This window comes from Xenopus tropicalis, chromosome 4 (genome assembly GCF_000004195.4).
Source record: "Xenopus tropicalis strain Nigerian chromosome 4, UCB_Xtro_10.0, whole genome shotgun sequence".
NCBI lineage: Eukaryota > Metazoa > Chordata > Amphibia > Anura > Pipidae > Xenopus > Xenopus tropicalis.
The window spans coordinates 18008979-18031645 of record NC_030680.2 but is presented as its reverse complement, the minus strand read 5'-3'; the positions used below and the strand labels follow the sequence as shown (position 1 = coordinate 18031645).

The 22667-nt window shown below is 39.8% G+C and overlaps 1 protein-coding gene across 2 annotated transcripts; it reads left to right on the top strand.

Annotated features, from left to right (window-relative positions):
* Window positions 1–28: 28 nt before the first annotated feature.
* Window positions 29–21968, top strand: LOC105947167 (cleavage stimulation factor subunit 3-like). 2 transcript variants are annotated; one of them, XM_031900518.1, is made up of 13 exons: window positions 8539–9378; window positions 14108–14205; window positions 15565–15631; window positions 15714–15748; window positions 17054–17180; window positions 17630–17707; window positions 18292–18449; window positions 18547–18656; window positions 19222–19338; window positions 20131–20205; window positions 20332–20475; window positions 21259–21328; window positions 21902–21968. In XM_031900518.1, the coding sequence occupies exons 7-12, from the start codon at window positions 18374–18376 to the stop codon at window positions 21295–21297; spliced, it is 561 nt and encodes a 186-aa protein (XP_031756378.1). In that variant the 5' UTR covers window positions 8539–9378; window positions 14108–14205; window positions 15565–15631; window positions 15714–15748; window positions 17054–17180; window positions 17630–17707; window positions 18292–18373; the 3' UTR covers window positions 21298–21328; window positions 21902–21968. The 2 variants fall into 2 exon arrangements, with proteins under 2 accessions (XP_031756377.1, XP_031756378.1); XM_031900517.1 differs by lacking the exons at window positions 20332–20475; window positions 21259–21328; window positions 21902–21968 and adding an exon at window positions 29–64 and having other exon boundaries at window positions 9346–9378; window positions 20131–20185.
* Window positions 21969–22667: the final 699 nt, after the last annotated feature.

Below are 22667 nucleotides of genomic sequence, written 5' to 3'. Positions count from 1 at the left end.
TTGGGGAGGCTTAGCCTCCCCTAGCCTTATTGAAAATCCACCTATGGGTTGGTCCCTCAATCAGGTAGATTTAAAATCATCGGACAGTAAAGTAAAGAGGAGCTTTGACAACTCTTTGCATCGCGTTGTTTTGGTCATTCGGGCCATCCGTCTAAATGAGAAGTGCGATAGGCGGCTGTACTGTATGTGTGTGAGTGTGGCCCTTCATACAGTATCAGGGCATTTAGCTTGATATCTTCCAGTGTACATCCACCTTCAATCTTACACTATTTACTTTCAGCCATTCCATAGTGATTTGTGGCAGCTTCTGTATATAGTCTCATTTCCACTTTGAAGTCACACGTTTAATCAAGAAAAGCTCAAATAAGCGATTCAGATCTGGTTTTGTCAGCTGAAACCTGTTTGCATTGGTATTCTTGCTCTGTATAGGATTGTGTTCTTAGGTCCCTTTAGTGAACATCTTCAGATGAACAGAGAAAAATACTTACTGGTGATGGTTCTCATCATGGCAGTCTCTTTCTGATGCCTCGTTACCTTAGTTACATTGTTTTTGTCAATCTATAATCTATTTGGATATTGCTTGGTTTCTTTTGTCTTAAGCTGGCCATACACGCACCAATAATTTCGTACGATATTCGGTGCGTGTATGGAAACTAGGCGAGCCGACCGATATTGCAGAAGGCTGCTGATATCGGTCGACTCGCCAATTGGGTGGGTTAAAAGATTTTGATCGGGCGCCTGAGCAAGATCCTGCCTTCAGGGCTCAATCCGGCAGAAGGAGGTAGAAATCCTATTGTTTCTACCTCCATATCTGACCATTCAGCCCTGAATGTCAGTGGAGGGTTGGAACGATGGTTGCATGAAAGATCGAAAATCGCCACGTGTGTGGCCAGCTTTACAGCTGTGGAATATATTGGTGCTTTACAAACTCGATAATATTAATACTTGTTTGTATCTGATTGAGAGAAGGGGGTCAGTAATATTTGTGGTGTCCTTGGGAATGGGAGCTGTAGTCTGTTCTATAGATTATATTATGTAAAGGTAAGAAAAATGGGGACATTTTATCACCATTTTTAACTTTTAGAGAAAAATTTAGTTCAGGCGCAACAGCAAATCTCATTTCTTGGGCTGCGATTTTTAGATGTTTATCAGTTTTTCTTGCCTCTTCTTGGCAAGACATCAATTAATATTATATTTCTGTACCATTTCTAAAATTGGGCTACCCTTCACTATCCCTCTCAGCAGTTTCTTTATGTGGGAGTTGGATATGGATTGACAGGTCAAATACCTCACTGGCTAGTGTTCCCTTTGCATAGACAATGTATAGGAGCTAATTGTCATTAGTTGCATGTTGTGAGACAGATTGCTTAGGGGGGCAGTGAAAGTTTATTGCCATGACATGAAATTTCAGATTTCATTTTTATAGCATTTCCCATTATAATGCTTATTGCAGAATGCTGCTGTCTACCAAAAACAAATGATGTAGTGATGCACTTAAGCCATGTTTTAGTTTGGCATTTGGGCGAATCCTTGCACTTTTTGCAGGTTTGCAGTTTAGCTGAAATGAATCCAAACCTTTGTGTGCCTTTAAATCTCTGGACGGCCAGAACATGGCAATTTTTTGATCAGCATGAAAAAAGTTCTTTAGGGATGCAAAATAAGGGCTGTGATTGGCTTTTTGTAGCCCAATGTGGACTGGCAGCCTACAGAAGGCTCGGTTTCACATTAAACATGGTCTTTGTGGCTCCAAAACTTGCATCCAAGTCATAAATGTAAAATGGGCACCTACTTTGGGGCCACTGGGAGCAACAATAAAGGGGTGGTGAGTAACATATTGCTCCTGAGCCACTGGTTGGGGGTCACTGCTTTAGAAAATGAGCTGTTTGAGCAGGTACAGCTATTGTATAACGGCCTTTAGCCGCAGCGAGCAAATCCAGTTACATGAAGCTGCCGTGCACTCTGTGCTCCATTTTGCTTTACTCTGGAATTAGATATCTGCTGTAAAGCCTTCAGAAGGAAGTTGCCTTGAGAGGAAACTTCCGCAATTTCGGGAATATGCCATCCCACCGGCGATTTACATTCAAGCCCGTGGGATGGCATATCGGGGAGATTAGTCGCCCTTGACAAAGGAGATTTGTCGCGGGCGACTAATCTCCCTATCTGCCACAGCCCTTTGCAGCGAGCAAATCCAGTTACATGAAGCTGCCGTGCACTCTGTGCCCCATTTTGCTTTATTCCATTAGATATCTGCTGTAAAGCCTTCAGAAGGAAATGAAGATGTAAAGAAAAGAGAAGCCTTACCCTATTTACCACAGAGCAAAGTGGTTTTTAATGAAGACATGGCATTAAGGAAAACAAATGTAATGTTTTAACATTTTTGAACCATTATGTTAAAATATAATTTGAACTTTTGCCATATTATACCCATGCTTTAAAAAAAAATATTAATAGAATAATTGAGTAACAGAATAGAATTTTCATTGGTTTTTACAATTACAGGTATAGGACCCGTTATCCAAAATGCTCTGGACCAAGGGTATTCCGGATAAGGGTTCTTTCCGTAATTTGGATCTCCATACCTTAAGTCTACTGAAAAATCAATAAAACATTAATTAAACCCAATAGGATTGTTTTGCCCCCAATAAGGGGTAATTATATCTTAGTTGGGATCAAGTACAGGTACTGTTTTATTATTACAGAGAAAAGGGAATCATTTAACCATTAAATAAACCCAATAGGGCTGTTCTGCCCCAATAAGGGGAAATTATATCTTAGTTGGGATCAAGTACAGGTACTGTTTTATTATTACAGAGAAAAGGGAATCATTTAACCATTAAATAAACCCAATAGTGCTGTTTTGCCCCAATAAGGGGTAATTATATCTTAGTTGGGATCAAGTACAGGTACTGTTTTATTATTACAGAGAAAAAGGAAATCAGTTTTAAAATTCTGAATTGTTTAATTAAAATGGAGTCTATGGGAGACGGGCTTTCAATAATTTGGAGCCTTCTGGATAATGGGTTTCCGGATAAGGGATCCCATACCTGTATTATTATTATTCTAACGGTTCTGTTAAACAGGAAACATGCAAGGCATTGTGGGAATCTCCAGCGGAGGGGAGCTGAGTGCTGCTGTGTTGTTTCAGTGGTACATGTAGTCAGGCATTGGGGGAATATCAAGGGAAAGACAGTTACAAGTATATTCATTTAAGTAAAATAATCAAACTTTTTAATAATGCATATGGAAAGTTACTAAAAATTTTTTTTTTTGTTGGTTTTGGGTTGGATCTTCTTTTTAAATTTGGGTAGTGAGTCTACTGTCTTTGTACTTCCAAAGCATTTAGAGATTTTATTATGAACAAACCCTCAAACATGTTTTCCTCTTGGCCAGTTTCCTGCGTTGATTTTATAAATATGCCACAAATACTTTTGTAAAGAGAAATACATGTTGATTATCCAGCTCTCTTTAAAAGCATACTTTGCTAATAACAGATGAGCATATAAGGGTGGGTTTCAACTTTGTCATCCTGGAATGTAACATTAACCCCCATTGGTTCATGAAACTTGCCAGCTGCTCTTGCCAGTCTTTCAGAAGATAACAGCAGGCTTTCCCTAGAGGTCAGTGGACCAGCAAGCTTTGGCTTCCCATCATTTACCTGCTTTTGAAGCTGCCCAAAAGCATAAGGATCAACTCATGAAGTTGACCATCAAGCCCAGACTTCAATAACGCACAGAGAAACCATTTGTTTTTGGATCTAGATTGCAGCTTTCAATTTGCATTGGGAATTGAGATAGGGAGATAAGGCGTCAGTGACGTTCCTCCTACATTAATTTGTCTCCTACAAAATAGAAGACAATTTTTGGATTATTAACAAACATTTCGGAGATATTTTTAACCTTTGTTCTTAGTGAAGATACGGTGTATTGCTTTATTATTGATTCAAAATGATAGTGGGGCATTGTGGAGAGAGAGTGGATGTATCTATTCTGAGCATTACAATGAAGATCAGTTCTATGCACTGGTCAGCTCCTCAGTATTTAGCATCTGCCTTTAAAGGGGCCTCCTTGGCCTTGTCGGAATGGCCATCTTTTGTCCAGCTGTTTTGCTGTGGTGCAGCCTACTCCATTGGCAGTACAATCCTCTGTATGTTTCAGTAACTGTAGCCTGTATTGATATGGTTCTGGCATTTCATGTGTTTATGTTCATTTTGAAATTCCTAACCAGTGAGCTGCAATCATTAGGTGTCCAGTTTTTGGAATGGCAGGCTAATTTCTGTGTATCTTCCATTTTTTTACATTCCTGAATGGTTGTTTTATATAAACACCTATATGTCAATACTTTCATGAAGGTCTTAATGCAAAATCAGGTGCAAGCACCCCCCTCGTGTATATATCATGCTACTGAATCCTCCAGTTTGAGGTCTGATTGGGATTTTCTGGGGAACACAATTTTAGTTGTTAGATCTTTTTTTGACCCGGTGCCCTCTCTTTGACTACTTCCCTACCTGGTAGATATTTGGCGATATTAGTGCAAAACTTCCTTCCCAATTTTTGCCTCTTTTGAAAGTGTTAAGTTGGGTACATCCCTAAGATCCCAACCATTTAATAAGCTGTCTGATCTCTGTGCAGGATCCATAAGAACCCATCTCTCTTAATGAACCTCCATATTCCATTTGATAAATCTCAAAACTTTAAGTCTGGAAATGTCAAAGTCGGATATATTTGAGCATTTCTTTTAATGTGATTTTTGTCAAATCACATAAACACGTTATCCAATATTGGTACTGCTTTTGGTTATCTGCTTTTCTGCTGCTCCATCAAACCACAAAGTGAAGTATATTTAGTAACCAATCTAATTATAACTGTATTTTGGAATGAAAATTATCCATTTAATCCCTGGTCTAATCACTGGGACTGTAAATTGATGGTGCTGACTCTACAGTCCAAATTAAAGATCAGAATCCACGGAGAGAGTTACTCGCGATAGATCTCTGCTCTGAAAAGGGTTTCCATTGGCAGCAATAGAAGTCGTTGGTGGAAAGCCCTACACATGGCTTCAGTTTCTGAAGTTGCGCAAAGTTGCCTGCAGGAGGGTGAGCAACTTGCTCTGTGGGTTCTTGCCCTTAAATTAACTTTTTGTGTTATAAAATGCCCTATTCCCAAATCTTTCAGTGTGGGTTCGGCGGGTTCGGTCCAACCCAGAAAAGTGGGTTCGGTGCATCCCTAGTTAAAATGCTACTGCTGGAAAGCAGCGTAACAAAAAACTAAATAACAAAAAAAAAATAAAACACAAAGACCAATTGCAAATTCTTAGAATATTCAATGTCTACATCATTTTAAAAGTTAATCTAAAGTTGAACTACAATTTTTAAAGTGCGTATTTTATGCAATCATGGGGATTTTAATCAGCCAACCATTAGGTTATACATTATTGCCTTTTGTTTCTACCTCCATATCTGATAATTCAGCCCTGAATGTCAGTGGAGGGAACAAACGAAATTGGTACGTGTACGTGGTTTGTGTACTATAGATGAATGATTTGTGTGATTAGAGACCTGATGGTAAAAGAACAATACAATCCAGAAACATTTACTCCCCTCAGGGAGAACAGCGGCAGTAATGTTAGTATATTAGTATACAGGGACACTGGTACGTATTACAACTATATCAAACCTTATAAAAATGGCTGCGTAAATTCTACTTATAGGAAGATCTATTAATCTATGTAAGAAAATGGTCTGCGTGTAACTTAATCAGGGCAACTAATATAGCAAGGAACTGTACTAAAGGGTTGTGTACCAAAGAAATGCATTGTTTTCTGCCATTTTTGACATTTTCAGGAGCACACTAACTACTGTGAGTACAATGTCTTTGTCAGATACCATTCAAATTGTCTATTGCGGTAAATATAAAATGCTATTGATGTGTTTAAAACATTAGTTTTGGGATTATTGTGTCCTTAATATAATAAACTTGAACATTAAATGGACTCCATGTTTATTGCTTATGCCTGTTTTTAATCAAGTGTATTGGTTCCATGTAGATATAAATATATTATAAATTTTAAAAGCAATAGCTGCAGTTTTTTTTCCAGTTGTCTTTTATTATTAAAGTTACCCTTTACAGTTCAGCTTCAGTATGTTATAGATCACTGTATTCTAAGCAGTTTTGAAGCTGGTCTTCATTTCTTATTTATCTGCCTTTCTCTTTGACCTTTCATTACCAACACATTTAAAATGCTATCTATGGAGAGTGATCCCAGAAAACAAGACTTTAATAAATTAGATTTCTGGTAATTTTTTTTTTCATTTTTGTTTTGTTTTATTTAGGCCCTGTCTAATTATTTTTCCCTTATAAAAGAACTAAACCCTAAAAATGAATGTGGCTAGAAATGCTATCTTTTATTTATTTTGAACTTCACTTTCAGCATATCTATAGTAGCAATGATCCGGGCCTTTATAGTTGTCACAGGAGCTCCCCATCTTGGATTTTTTAAGGAGTGTCACTGGCACTGCACATGCTCAGTGGGCTCTGGCCAGTTATTGCGAAGCTAAGCTTAGGGGTCATTGCAAATTATCAAGCAGAAAATGAGATTGGCCTGTAATAAAAGATGAAGCTACAGGGCTGATTATTCAGTTCTGATGCAGACTGCAGTGGTTTGAGCTGCCATGTAATGTGACCCTAAGTCTTTGGCCTTATATGGTGCCATTTATATTATATAAATGGTGAGTGGGCCCCTAAGCTCAGTTAAGTGCCAGCAGCCCAGAGCATGTGCAGTGAATTAGCAGAAAGAAGATGGGGGGCTACTGGGGGCCATCTTAGGGGGCACTGATCTTCCCTGCTAAAGAGTTGTGGGGGCCTTGGACTGGAACAGAAGCCCCAAACAGAATGTGCAGCATTTCTGCCCTATTTCTTAGTTAAGGTTTAGTTCTCCTTTAGGGCCAATGGCACATTGTTTGATCTGTACCCTTCCTCTCCCTGAATGCCCAGGATTAGCCCATCATTGCACACACACACTGCAGATGTCTGCATGGAAACATTAAACTATGAATTTTCATGACAAAATGTGCTGTAGGGCTGATCCTGTGCATGTTGGCACACACGCATTCAGGGAGACCAAGGCAAGGGACCAGTTTCCCCCCCGCTGGCCACCAGTGCGTCATTAGCCAAAAACCACTAACAAGGTAATCTGTTGTTTCAAAGGCAAATTTTAGAAATGGTCAACAACATTTTTTTAAAAGTCCTCTGAGAAAACAACTAGACCAACCGCAGCCCATGTACATAATAGCAAAAGCGGAAGCTGGACCTTTAACTGATCATTTCCATTTCCCTTCTATATCCGTGGCAATATTACTGGTGCTCCCAGTTTGCAGTGCTGCACGGCTTGCTCTGGGACTGCCTTTCTGAGCTCCCTGTAAAAATGCACAGAATTGTTCAAGAGCTTGGTCATGTATTTGTCAATATTTTGCAGTCATATCTTGCATGGAGAATCTTTCAGAAGTATTTTTATCTGAAATCAATTAAAATAGTATAATATGTCCCCATTCCCCTATTCCTACTCACTATTGCATATAGTCTACCCATTATTAGAGTAATGGGAACAGGGATCCTTATTGTTTGGAACCCCTACAGTCATTTGTATGGTTCTTCTGGCCCTGTAAAGCAATGTTTCTCTCCTCTCTAATTACAATCTGTCTCTCTGACAAGTAATGTAAAGGCAGTGCTGCTCAGAACCATCACGAAACATGAGACTGGCTATAGGGGGTGTGTTAAATTCACCTTTAAAGGGCTTGTTCAACATTGAGTTTAGTTTTAGGATGATGTAGAGAGTAATATTCTGAAACAGTTTGCGATTGGTCTTCATTTTTTATTTTAGTTTTTTTTATTATTTCACTTTTTGTTCAGAATCTCTCTAGTGTGAAATTTCAGCAGCTATCGGGTTGAGAGAGAGAGGACTATGAATAGAAGAGGAACGGAATAGTAAGATAAGTAATGAAAAGATCAATCACAGATCAAGTTTGTTTTGTCTTCTGGGGTCAGTGACCTCCATTTCATAGCTGGAAAGAATCGGAAGAAGACGGCAAATAATTCATAAACAATGAAAAATAAATAATGAAGTCAAATTAAAAATTGTTTAGAACTGAACATTCTATGACTTATAAAAAGTTAATTTAAAGGTGAACCCCCTTTAAAGGAACAGTTCAGTGTGAAAATGAAACTGGATAAAATAGACTGTCCAAAATGAAAAAAAAAAAACATTTCTAATTCCTACATTAGGCAAAAATGTAATCTATTAAGGCTGGAATGGACAGATGTTTAACATAATGACCAGAACACTAACTAAGAGGTTAGAGAGCTGAAAGCAGGAAGTAGTCAGTGACTTTAGGGGGGACCACATGGGACATTATTGTTCAGTTAGTTTGTGAGCCCGCAGGTCAAATGCAAACTAACAGCAGTTATGTCCCATATGCCCCCCCGCAAGTCACTGATTGGTCACTAAATATCGGCTTAAAGGGTTGTAAAGGAGGAAGTAGAGTTCTGGCTATTATGTTAGACATCTGCCCGCTCCAGTCCTTATAGATTACATTTTAGCCTAACTATGTATATTAGAAATAGGTGGTGAGAGGCAGCTAAAGGCATTTAGATGGCAACTATTATTCCTTTGTGTGTTGGTCAAACAGCACATTTAGCATCAGGCTAAGGCTTTCAGCACCATTTTTGATAACCACGGATTTGGAGCAGGGGTGGCCAGACTCTGTCGCGATCGACCGGACTGACACGGAATGCGGAAGTGTGGCGTGAATGCGTACGTAGGCGATGCAGCGTATGTAAGCATTCACGCAGAAATCCACTGGGGATCGACTGGTGGACCGCGATCGACGTATTGGCCACCCCTTATTTGGAGCAATCATATAATACTCCGTTATATTATCCCTACTGCAGATCCTGATGCACAAAAACTGCAGAATTAACTAGGATGCACCGAATCTACAACTGATTTAGCCCAATGCGGAAACGAATCAGAACTCTTATTTGTATAGTTACATTTGAGTAGAGTTAAACTGCTGCGCAGAATCCTTTGGGAACAGATATATACCGGTTTAATTTGTCTGGCGTATAAAGGCACCTCAATGTAATGGTTCAGATTTGGTTTGGACAAACAGCTGCGTCCGAATCCTGCAAAAAGTTCTCTAATTCAGCTCAATCCTGAAATTTGTATTTGATTTGGTGGAACCCTGGGGAAAAATAACATTTTATTAAAAGCATGTTTAAGTTGGCCTTGTATGAAAAACTTTGAGTTGAAGAAGGGCATCCTTAACCAATTTTCTGTTCAATTTCACTACAGGTAAAAGCTAAAAATGATGACAAAGTTGAAAAGGTGAGTGTCCAGAGAACCTACTGCCTCGTACATGTATTTATACAATAATACGGTCCATCCAGTAAAACTGCCCATAAACAGGTGTGTGAGGTACGGCCTTCCCCCTGCATGGCCAGATGGGCTACTGTTTGTCTGATATCTTCAGCTGCTCCACTGTAATAAACAGTGTATATACATGCACATAATATGTCTGGGGAGCTCATACATGTGAAGAAAGGATTCACCATGAAATGCTACAGGTATGGGACCTGTTATCCAGAATGCTCGGGGCCTGGGGTTTTCCAGATAAGGGATATTTCCGTAATTTAGATCTCCATACCTAAATCTGCTAAAAAATAATTTAACCATTAAATAAACCCAAAAGGATTATTTTGCCTCCAATAAGGATTAATTATATCTTAGTTGGGATCAAGTACAGGTACTGTTTTATTATTACAGAGAAAAGGGAATCATTTAACCATTAAATAAACCCAATAGGGCTGTTCTGCCCCCAATAAGGGGTAATTATATCTTAGTTGGGATCAAGTACAGGTACTGTTTTATTATTACAGAGAAAAGGGAATCATTTAACCATTAAATAAACCCAATAGGGCTGTTCTGCCCCAATAAGGGGTAATTATATCTTAGTTGGGATCAAGTACAGGTACTGTTTTATTATTACAGAGAAAAGGGAATCATTTAACCATTAAATAAACCCAATAGGGCTGTTCTGCCCCAATAAGGGGTAATTATATCTTAGTTGGGATCAAGTACAGGTACTGTTTTATTATTACAGAGAAAAGGGAATCATTTAACCATTAAATAAACCCAATAGGGCTGTTCTGCCCCAATAAGGGGTAATTATATCTTAGTTGGGATCAAGTACAAGTACTGTTTTATTATTACAGAATAAAAATAATCATTTTTAAAAAAGTGAATTATTTCCTTAAAATAGAGTCTGTGGGAGATGGCCTTTCTGTAATTTGGAACTTTCTGGATAACAGGTTTATAGTATATTTTAAGTATATTTAAAAAAAAAAAAAAAAAAGAAATGTTAAATCCATAGAAAAGGAAACATACGTAGCACCTAGGGAACATATGGTTCCCATTAATATTTTTGTTCTGCGGCTTTCCAGTTTGGAATGTAAGGGTCTCATTTAAAGGGGCAGTATACACCTATGTACAACTATTTTCTTCATAAGCAAAAGGAATAGTGCTAAAAATTCATTCTAAATTCATTCATTCTAATTTACTTTAATTAAATTTTTTTAATTCATTCATTCATTCATTCTAATTTAATTACATTTTTTTTTAGTAAAATGTATTTTGCTTTCACTCTTCCTAACTTAATATTAATTAGTTCAGTTAGTTTAACTCAGATACCGAACCTGGTCTCTTAACCCTTAGTTGTGACTGTTTTGTCTTACAACTAAACAGTAGTCCATTATGCAGAGGGATTATCTTCCTTGCAAGGACAAGGCATGGAGTGGCTCCTTTTTTATTGTCTAGAAATAACAATGCATAGGCTTTACACAATTAATACAATAGGTATAAAGTATGTTCAGCACAAGGCCTTTTCATTGCCCTTATTTCAAAAAAGGAGTAAGCTGCCCATGTAAGAATTCCCTCTGACTATCAATGTTTATTTTAGTGATTCCCCGACTATCCGCTTGTGATCAACGTGGTGTTAAATTGTGAATAGCATCTTGTTGCTCATCAGAGCCCAAGTTGTTACGCTTAACAAATATATGGCCAAAGGTATGTGGGCACATCTTCCCAACATCTCATTCTGAAACCAATAGGTCTTAATATCAAGTTGGTCCTTGCTTTGCTGCTCTGTTGCTCCCCTGTTCTTATTAAAAGGAAGGCTTTTCAATAGATGCTCCAACATTGTTGGTAGGGTTTGCTTCTATCCATACTTAAGAGGCTGGGTGCTGATGTTGGGATCAGGCCTGAATAGGGATTCCAGTTAAGTTCAGAGGTGTTCAGTGGGTTGAGTTCAGGGCTCTGTGTCAAGTTCTTTCACTCCTGTCTTAGCAAACCCCTCTGTACGGGCCTGACTCTGTGCCTGGGGGCATTATAGTGCTAAAATAGAAATAGGACCTTCCCCAAACTGTTGCTACAAAGTAGGAAGCACAAAGGAATGTCATTGTATGAGGCAGGGGTATGTGAGTTAGCAATGATGGCTGTGACTTAATTAGCCAATTCCAGTAATTAGAAGGCGTGTCAGGATGGTTTTGGCCATGTAGAGTAGTAGGTTCACCTTATGAACCTTATGTTTCGGTACTACAAGAACTAAAGGGTATATATTTCTCCAAAATGTTAGCCAACAGAACCCCCTCTTTGGGTGGGGGAAAAAATTCTGCCACTGACTTTTGACTGGAGCCTCAGCCGTTGTGCCCCAAACTTGTTGTTCAGCAGGTTAGGAGACCATTTGGGGCACAACTCCTCGGAACTTAAGTTGCTCATTTTATCTGTGGGTCCAACATTTTATTGAACCCTGGACTTGGGAAAGATTTTGTAAAAAGTAATGAAAAGGTTTGTTGTACCCTATATACACCATATGGGCAAAATTATTCATGCATTCCTTCTGATTACTGGAATTTAAAGGTTCTACACCCAAAAACAATTTTTTTTTTCATGATGAAAATAGAATATATAAGCTGCTTAGAATTATATTACTAAAACTGACACAGGTGCTGCTACATTATCCAGTGTAATTCTTAAAGGAACAGTAACACCAAAAAATAAAAGAGCTTTAAAGTAATAAACATATAATGCACTGTTGCCCTGCACTGGTAAAACTGGTGTGTTTGCTACAGTCACACTACTATAATTTATATAAGTTCTGTAGAATACAATAGTGTTTTATCTGTTATCTGCTATGTGCCTGTGCCTTTTCTCCTTTGAATGGCTGCCTCCATGGCTACACAGCAGCTTAATATATAAATTATAGTAGACTTTCTGAAGTAAACACACAACTTTTACCAGTGCAGGGCAGCAGCACATTATATTTTAGTTACTTTTATACACTTTCATTTTTTGGTGTTACTGTTCCTTTAACAACTCCATGCTTCCTACATTGGTCCCATTTCAGCAGGAAGATAACCCATCGTGTAAAACAAGACTCATACAGAATGGGTTTGCTGAGATGGGAGTGGAAGAATTTTTATGTTCTATACCATATATGTCAAACACAAGGCCCGGGGGCCAAATCCGGCCCCCCTGGCTGTTTTATGTGGCCCTTGGTGACTGTGTCTGACCATCCAGCCTGATCATTTTCCTCACATAGTAACTAAGACTAAGGGGTATATTTATCATGCTGTGTAAAAAGTGGAGTGAAGCATTACCAGTAATGTTGCCCAAGGCATCCAATCAGTAATCAGATTTCAATAGTAGCAAAGCATCTATTGGCTGCTATGAGCAACATCACCAGTAATGTCTTACTCCACTTTTTACACATTGTGATAAATATACCCCTTAGTATCTTACTAAGTATATTTATAAAAAATTTGGCCCGCAACTTAGCCTGTGTTTTAGATTTTGGCCCCCTTATGTTATTGAGTTTGACACCCCTGTTCTATACAGAAATCCCAAATTGGCTCAGATGTGAGCCAGACCTGATCCCTAACATTAGTGCCAATTTTCTTAGGTATGAATGGAGGCAAATCCCATTTTACAATGGAAAGAAGAAGAGTAGAGGCTGTTTAAGCAACAAAGAGAGGTCCAACTGTGTAGTAATACAGAGCAGAAAGCAGATTCATTCGAAGTTTTTAATGATTTCACTTTCTTATCAGAACCTGCCCTACTCATCTTTCAATTGGTCATTAAGACATTATCTAGGCTGCTAAGGTCCAAGGTGCCCTGACTTTAAATTCCAAAGCGAGAGCTGCAGAAAAATATACATTTACAGAAATGCCTGCATTAACAAAGATACTGTATTTTCACGTTATGTTATCGCCAGTGGGAAAAGAATATTTGCAGACAAAGTGCAGCTGGCAGGGAAGGGTTAATTCTAAGGGCAAGCAGTTTCAACAATAAAAACAAAAAATCCCAAATATAGCTTTACTTAGCTCAGTTTGAGCTGTTGCAAAATATTCCATTATCTGTATATGGTTTATAGGCATTGGTGTCTAATAATATCCCTATTTTATGGGGGGATTATTCACTAACATATTTTAAATTTAGGTTTGCTACCCATAATATTAGGGTACTTGCAACCTACAATAATATTATATCAAAGCCTTACTATATGGTATGGGCTAATCTCTGTTTCCTACTGGTTATCTCGCATCCAGCAACATTTATTCTAATGACTAGAGCTCCAGTGCTGTTAGCTTGAGGGACCTTCCCCGTGTGTGCATTGGACCAGAGGCAAGCTATCATTGGAAAAAGAAATCACCTATGTGCTTCAAAGTAAATCTGAGCATTTAGAGATTAGCATGGCACTGTATGTGTAGCCCATTGGCACCCTAATATCTGCATACTAGGCAACCAGCTGCTTGAAATGGGATTGTCTGGCTGCCTCTCTACCCCCAATGTGTCTGTGCCAGGGGAGTGACCCCATTTGAATCTGTAACTATATATGCTGTGTATCCCAAGTGAGCATGTGCTGCCCCAAATGATGTACGTTTTGCTGCAATTTCATAATCACCAACTCAAACCAGAGATTCCAAATACCCACTACTTCTATAACATACACATCAAACTTTTAAGGGTCTAAAGTTTTCTCCTCCAATTCTGTCCACAGCTGTTCCAGAGGTGCCTCATGAAAGTCTTGCACATAGATCTGTGGAAATGCTGTGTGTCCTATGTGCGGGAAACCAAAGGGAAACTGCCAAGTTACAAGTAAGTAATAGGCTGCAAAAATACTACGGTTCTCTTTCCTCCTGCCATGGGCTATATTTGCAACACCGACACCAAACAAATACAAGTCTTAGTTTTGTTTGGTTAGTTTAGTTTTGCTTCTGTACTGTAGCCCTCATTCTTGTTTTAGTACCGTCATAGTAATGTGCTTATCTGGTGTCTAAATCTTTTCGCTATGGGGACCCTGGAGATACCACCAAGTCCAGGGAAGATTTCAGCCGTCTGTGGCAGCCGGGTAACATACTGAATCAACTGGAATTCAATGGCAATGAGCCACCTGAAAATGTAAATGTGCCCCTTTTTGGTTATCAGAAAATCACCATATTCCACCATAATCGGTTATTAATTTGTCATTCTGGCCAAGCACCGTGCGTGGCTACTGTAAATTGCAACTATAGCCTGTCTGTAAATAGGGTTTACATTATTCTGTTTCTCTGTAAATGTTTAGTAAAATATTGACACCTGTTATTCTGCAGAGGGAATGAGATATGTATCTTTATATTGCAAAGCAACCAGCTAAATCTCATACACAGGCTCCAATGAAACAGTGGCCTCTGGTGGAAAAAGTCATCTGCCCTCCATTTTAGAGACCTGAAACTCCCTTCACTAATACAGGGCTGACTGCGTTAGACAGTGCTGTATTAGTAATGCGTGGGGCGCATAGGCATTCCCCCTTCTGTCTTGTACATTTTGCCTCATTCAGAAGCATAAGGTACAGAGCAGCAGGAGGTGTGACCTGCGTTGGAGCTAGTGGCGCCTTCTGGCCCTGCGCTCGTCACTGAGCTCTGGATTTTTCATCTGGCACTCAATGCAGAGTGTGACGCGAAGGGGGACACCTGGCACTACTTTGTGCTCTTGCATTTGTGCCCCCAGGGGTCATGAATGACTTTTTCAGAACCTTTTTGTGTTCAGAACACCCTACATGTATCGCACCGTGACTTGATGAATGTCACTTCCAACTGACATAAGGGTGGAGCTCTGCAAATGCCTTGCTCCCCTAATTATGGCAAGAACATTCACTGGTGACATTTTTTGGGCAAAAGGTAGAGGATGACCTGCATAGTTTCCATCTGATGCCAGTGGGTGATGTTAGTGCTTCAAAACAGCCAACATGACTCTTTTTTTACTTGGGGACAGTGAGCACAGTTGGTTTCCTCACTGGCACAGAAACAGTTAAAAGACACTCAAATACAAACTTTGCCCTACTTCATCTGTCCGTCATTTGCCAGGACTGTATTAATGACAACCTCTTTTTCACCCAGGATAGCCAGCCATTAAAGATAAAAGAATCTTGCCCCTTTGTATACCAATGCTAATAATTTATTCTGCTTTTTCTTCTAGGGAGAAAATGGCACAGGCGTATGACTTTGCGCTTGATAAAATTGGCATGGAAATCATGTCCTATCAGGTAACTCCTTGTTCTTTCCTCAAGTCATTGCCTTACGGTTAGGACTGTGCCTAGGCTAACATTGCCGTTCTTGTCTCTGCAGATATGGGTCGACTACATCAATTTCCTGAAAGGAGTGTAAGTGAATGTGGAAAGCTTGATCTGCAAAAATCCCTTACTCACATTTCTTAGAAGCTCAGCTGAGTTAGTCGGTTTGTCTGGCTATGAGGTTTCAGGGCAATTAGTTGGGTTATTTGCTCAAAGTTTGCCTGTTGGTCAGTAACAGACACTGAGCTTTCCAGCTTATCTAGTTCTCCTATTACATTCTGCAAAGCTCCATGTTCCAGACAGCAACATTAGGAACACAGCAAGTTCTGGTATCTTGGAGCAATGGCTACGTTAAACCAAAATTCCTAAATAGCATCACACAGCTATAGTTTAGCAAGCACACACTTGTTTAATGGCAGCTGCTGAGTAGCAGAAATTCAAATTTAGGCTACAGCCACATGGGTCTGATTCTCGGCCTGCGGATAAACCACATAAAGGTAAAACGTATAAATCCTCTGGCTCCAATTATTTTTTGAATATGCCTGGGTGAAGACACCCAGAATGTATTCACTTCCTAAATCAGCTCCATATGCTTGCGCTTGGGCCGGTGCAGTGGTTTCGGGTGCAGACGCATCTACAAAAAAGCCTGTTTGTAGTGTAGCCTTTGGCTATGTAGAATTAAAATGCAATTTTAGCCGCTCAAGCTCACCACTGCTACCAATGGGAGAGAGTGCTGCATGTGCCTAGGCTTTCCATACTCCCTCAAAATGTCAAATTGGAAAAAAGTGGACAGCAACACTGTCTTCCAATAAAGATAAAACATTTTTTGTTCTGCTAGAAAACAAAGCCTGGTCTGCTCTCCATTTTTTCCCAATTTCACAGGCCAAGAAACCATGTGTCTGCTTCAGTGTGCAGAATGGTGATCTGCACCCAGAGACGCTGTGCTGGCCAAGTAGTCAGAACCACCTTTCCGAACTTCCACTGGGAAACACGAAAGGGGAAATTAATGGATTTTTAAAGTATATACAACAAAAAAGAAGCAGAAAGCTAATGGGAAAAATCCCATTATTTGTGGTGTACTACTTTAAAACATTACTTTTGAAGAAAATAATGCCATCTGATAACAAAATGCCCAAAATTCCTTGCCACTGCCTGCCCATCCAAATGCCAGTCTGCAAACACCATGAGCTGCTTGATATGCAAAATGCCAGGCTAAGTACAGAGCTGCCGGCTTAGTTTTTCCCAAATAATCTCCTAAATATAAAACTGACAACAGAATGTTTGACTTACTGTCACTAAATAATAAAGGCTGAAACAAAGAATAAATTTCCTAGCTTTATATTATAAAACAATATGTTTGAATGCCTTTATATCGTCTTTATTTGTGACAAATAGAGAAGCTGTGGGATCTTATGCTGAGAACCAAAGAATTACGGCCGTCCGCAGAGTTTACCAGCGAGGCTGTGTCAACCCCATGATTAACATCGAACAGCTTTGGAGGGATTACAACAAGTATGAAGAGGTAAATCGCAGAATTTAAAGCTGTACGCCCAGAATTGGGGCAAATATAGTAAGAGAGCAACAAAAGCCCTTTTTTTTGTATGAGTGCAATCAAAACGAGCGAGCAGTCCTCTAAGAAGCCTTTGTATATTGAACTGACCCTTAACTAATAGCCTAACTGGCTGCAGCTGGGGAACGGGAGGGATTTATATAGAGGGCTTCTCTGCTGATTTGTCTTACCTTTGTAGGGCAAAGAAGAAAATAGTGACTACCTTCATTCTTAGATTTTGCTTTGTTAAATGCAAGAAATAACAAATAAAATTAGATATTTCTTAATTAATACAAAAGGCAAAACAATGTCAGCACATTCACAGCAAGCCGATTCATTGCACTAGTGTCGAAAAGGGGAGTACACTGCCTCTTTAAGGCATTAAAAATGGAAATGGAAATAACTCTCTAAATATTCTTTAGGGTATCAACATCCATTTGGCAAAGAAAATGATTGAAGACAGAAGTAGAGATTACATGAATGCAAGAAGAGTTGCAAAGGTAATCCCAGCTGTTTCAGTGGATGGGCGGTTTATTTTATTTTATTCTGAACAAGTTTGAATTTACTGAGCTTTGTGCTCTGTGTGTCTTACAGGCTAGGAGACATGGCATGATATATATATATTTAATTATTGGTCTACAATCACTGCTGTATGTTCCATTCAGTTCCGTTATTGCTAGCAAGTGATAACTGATTTGTTAGGCCACAAATGTGTTGTTATTGCAGTATAAAAAAAACACTGGTATGGAATCTGTTATCTAGAATGCTGGGGACTTAGGGTTTTCCTGTTAACAGGTCTTTACATAAGTTGGATCTCCATACCTGCTTAAATTCTTTTTCAGCTTTTTCTTTATTACTTAGTAAAAGGAAATCATTTTTAAACATTAGAATTATTTGCTTATAATGGAGTCTATGAGAGATAGCCTTCCCATAATTCGGAACTTTCTGGATAAAAAAAATCCCATACCTGTATTACACATTACCCTAACAATGGCTTCAGTGTCATTTAAGACTTAGCAGTCAAGGCAATACTAGTAGAATTGGCTTATCTCTTGTGCGACTGTATAAATGTATTTTAATTAAGGAATATGAAACGGTGATGAAAGGTCTGCAATGCTCCTTCCGTGCCTCCTCAAAACACACCCCAGGAAGCACAGCAGGTGGAAATGTGGAAAAAATATATACAGTGGGAGAAGAGTAACCCTCTGCGAACAGAGGACCAGACCCTAATAACAAAAAGAGGTAAAGTAACTTACAGCAGTGACTGGTTTGGAGCACTTTCCCACCCACCTACCAATATCATATTGTTATATAAGCAACTTTTGTATTTATTTTGCAGTTATGTTTGCATATGAGCAGTGTTTGTTGGTACTGGGACATCATCCGGACATCTGGTATGAAGCCGGACAATACCTTGAACAATCTAGCAAGCTGCTTGCTGAAAAAGGGGTATGTGATTGGTTGGACTCGAGCTTATAGTGCTCTTTACTGTCCTTATCCTCTTTTTAGTTAACTGAATTCATTTACATGGTACTGATGATACTAATGTATGACAGATATCTTCATTCCGCTGGGAAGTACTGGTCTAAGTTGGCCACTCACAGGCTAGTGAGCGTTTCATTTGACCAAGCATTTGAATTTCCAAACAACACTGATTCCAAACAACACTTATTCATCTTTTGGTTCCAAATATTGGATATGAAAGTAGGGATGGGTGGCCTGGCCCTTATCAGTTGGGTCTGACGCAGCTCCATACACCTATTGATGGGAAGAACTAGCAAAAGAATCTACTGTCTGACAGACTGACTTATTTAAAATAGGATCATTTTGTCAACACTACCTTACAAGGGCCCATATATAATGCAATGATGTAACGTTAAAGCTGAAATCAAACCCAATGTCAGGTCGTACAGCTGTGTGTGTGGCCAGCTTCACATGGGTCAGTTCAACTCTATCAGTCTGCGCTTCTCTTGATGGCTCCAGTTTTAAGGTTTTACATTTCTTCCTATCACAGGACATGAACAACGCTAAACTGTTCAGTCACGAAGCTGCCAATATCTATGAGCGGGCAATCAGTACATTTCTAAAGAAAAACATGTTGCTGTATTTTGCCTACGCAGACTACGAAGAGGTCAGTATCTGTATTGGAGATTTACATGAACAGAAAGGACACGTTCTCTACCAAACAATAACATGGTTTTTAATAAATAGTTAAGGTTTATATAAAGTTGCTGGATATTAGGAATATGAGTGCGTCTATTTTATTTGAAGCTGTTAGTGAGACATGGCGACTTTAATCTTCTACTATTTCTGTCATTAATACTCAACAGCAGCCCCAATGGGGCACCATAGCGTATTTACTCCAGCTTCACTCATAAATGCTGTGGTACCTGCCTGATGGCTCTGAGTTGTTCCAAAGGGCTGTCTGTTTCCATTTCACAGAAAAGGAAATAGTCGCTTGCAGGAAATGTTCATTTTATCACAACAGTTTTCTCGGTGAAGACCACGTTGGTCAAAACATCATTCATTTAAGTTTTCAGGCTATGCAGATGTTTGATATCTTGTATAGTTTGCCTATATATAGCTATTCCATATTTGCAATCTCTTGTGAACCTATATATTGAAAGTAATCATCAGCCATCAATATTATTTTATTCAATCCTTGCTGATGTGCTGACATCTGATTGGTTATGTTCCCACCCTCGGAACGTCTATTTATAGACCTGCACCTCACCTGCCCCATCTCTGATGTCACAGAGGAGGCGGGGCATGCCTGTGCCTATAAATAGACACTGCCAGAGCCAGAAGCGGGGCTCAGTTAGGTCGTGGGTGGGGAGAGCGGGACCCACAGGTTTGAGGCCGGCCCACACATCACTATTAGCTAGCTTTATTCTCTTGCTCAAACCTTCTATTCTCTCTCCAGAGCCGAATGAAGTATGAAAAAACACACAGCATATACAACAGATTACTCGCCATAGAAGATATAGATCCCACCTTGGTAAGACCGGTCATGTTTTTTTTATTATCCTGTATGGCATTACTGCAGCACTGATTTTACCACAACGAAATTAGGTTTTTTGTAGTTGTTTAAAAAGGTTCTCATATTTCTTTGTTTTTCTGTCAGGTCTATATTCAGTACATGAAGTTTGCTAGGAGAGCTGAGGGCATCAAATCTGGGAGAATGATTTTCAAGAAAGCCAGGGAAGATCCCAGGACCCGTCATCACGTTTACGTCACTGCAGCCTTAATGGAGTATTACTGTAGCAAGGTGAGAGTAAATATATATTGTTTAACCTTCTCTTGGATCAGGGGCCCACCACTTGCAGTCCCGTAACGGCCATGGGAAATGATGTATCAGTCATGCTGTGGGCTGGGTCTAGGCTCCCCTCCTAATAACAATGTACCAGTCACTGGCAAATAGTGCTGCATTTCATCAATATGTAAGTGCCTCACATCTTGTGCTGGCAATTGGCTGTGTTTTGTTCATGGCAACACCGGTATGCGCGCCTCCTGCTATTTTTCTTCAATTATATCCGGGTTGCGCCCGTGCGCATGTGGGGGGGTGTTGGGGTTGTGGGGGGGGGGTGTTGGGGTTGGGGGGGTCGGGGTTGTGGTTGGGGGGGTTGTGGTTGGGGTTGTGGGGGGGTTGGAGTTGTGTGGGGGGGTTGGAGTTGTGGGAGGGGGGTTGGAGTTGTGGGAGGGGGGTGTTGGGGTTGTGGGGGGGTGTTGGGGTTGTGGGGGGGGTGTTGGGGTTGGGGGGGTTGGGGGGGGAGTTGGGGTTGTGGGGGGGGTTGGGGTGGGGGGGGTTGGGGGGGCACCAATATTTATTATTTATTTTTTATTTATATACCGTCAAATACCGTGATACCGATATAATTTTGAAAAATACCGTGATATAAATTTTTGGTCATACCGCCCAGCTCTATGACAGGTCACATTTACTTACCTAAATGTGTGAAATAGTATGTTATATGTATATGTTTAGTAATTTAGGTGTGGTTTTATAATAAGTTAAATAATATTAAACGAATCCTAAATATTTTTTTTCCAGAGGACAATAACACAAGAGTATTATTTGAACGCGTTTTAACATCAGGAAGTTTGCCTCCCGAAAAATCAGGGTGAGTCTGAATATAAACTTCGTATATGGAAGGCCAGTCATAGAAACTGCAGTGAGAGACGACAGTCTCAAGTCATGAACCTTCCCCTGCGCAGCCTTAAGCCTTTTGCTCTACACTGTCATGTAACACAGACTGCAGGGTTTATTTTATGATCCCTTTCCCAGTGCAGCATAAAAGCTTTACACAGTGGAGCCCTAAGCAGGCCTGTACCCTCAGCTATATCATGGGAAACATCATATATTTATATGGTAGAATTCCAATAAAACTCTATTCAGTTCATACACTGCCCCTGTGCAAGTTTTGCTTCTCTTGCAACAGTATTGCCATTCCCCTGCTCAGATTAAATCCTGCCTGCTCATGGCTCAGGCTTCATCCCCGTGCAAGTGTACAAGGACAACACAGGGGAAGAGGAAAGTGAAGAGGGATGGGAAGAACAGCAAAAGCGAAGCTGCATAATGCTGCTGTTATATGCTGAATGTGAACTTTATACAATGTCTGTCAAACTGGAAAGCTCACTTTGTCTCGGAATACTGAATTGTTTCTCCTTGTTTTTTCCCCCCTTGATTTCTGCAGAGAGATTTGGGCACGCTTCCTGGCCTTTGAAAGTAACATTGGAGATTTAGCTAGTATACTGAAAGTGGAAAAAAGGAGATACACAGCATTCAAGGAGGAGTATGAAGGGAAGGAGACAGCACTTCTTGTGGATAGATACAAATTTATGGACTTGTACCCCTGCTCCACAAGTGAACTGAAAGCTTTGGGATACAAGGTATGTTGTGATCAGGGTTTGTACCTGCATATAGCTATCCCGCCTTTACTCTATTATGGGAATTATGTTAGATTCATATATTAACGTGGTGCTTGGGCTTATCTTTGGTCTCTAGTATATGTGCCGGCAGCTGCCGTCCTCTACCGCTCCCATGCCTTTATACCAAGCAGAGACACATTTATTTCTTTCACTCCCTTCACTTTTGCTTCTCTTTTTCAAGATTCTCAGGCAACAGCAAACTGCTGCTTGATTAAATAATAAAGGAACAGATATGGCTGATTGCTATTGGTGGTTTGCAGTATTGTCAATTAGCACAAGAAAATTTGTCTGCCTCACTCCTATCTTATTGACAGTAATATCTCATTCTTATTTCTAGGATGTATCGAGAGCCAAACTGGCAGCACTAATCCCAGACCCTGTGATAGCTCCATCCATAGCCCCTTCGCTGAAGGATGATGTTGACCGAAAACCAGAGTATCCCAAACCTGACACGTCCCAGATGATCCCTTTCCAGCCGCGACATTTAGCTCATAAGCCTTTTTAAAGCTAATTGACTCATATTCATTTAAC

Bases quoted from the DNA above. Each gene is read 5' to 3' on its own strand.
- LOC105947167 (XM_031900517.1), top strand. From the start codon at position 44: ATGGGTTGGTCCCTCAATCAG. The intron at 14,206-15,564 runs GTAAGTAATAGG...TTTTTCTTCTAG, and splicing joins GGGAAACTGCCAAGTTACAA to GGAGAAAATGGCACAGGCGT. The intron at 15,749-17,053 runs GTAAGTGAATGT...TGTGACAAATAG, and splicing joins ATCAATTTCCTGAAAGGAGT to AGAAGCTGTGGGATCTTATG.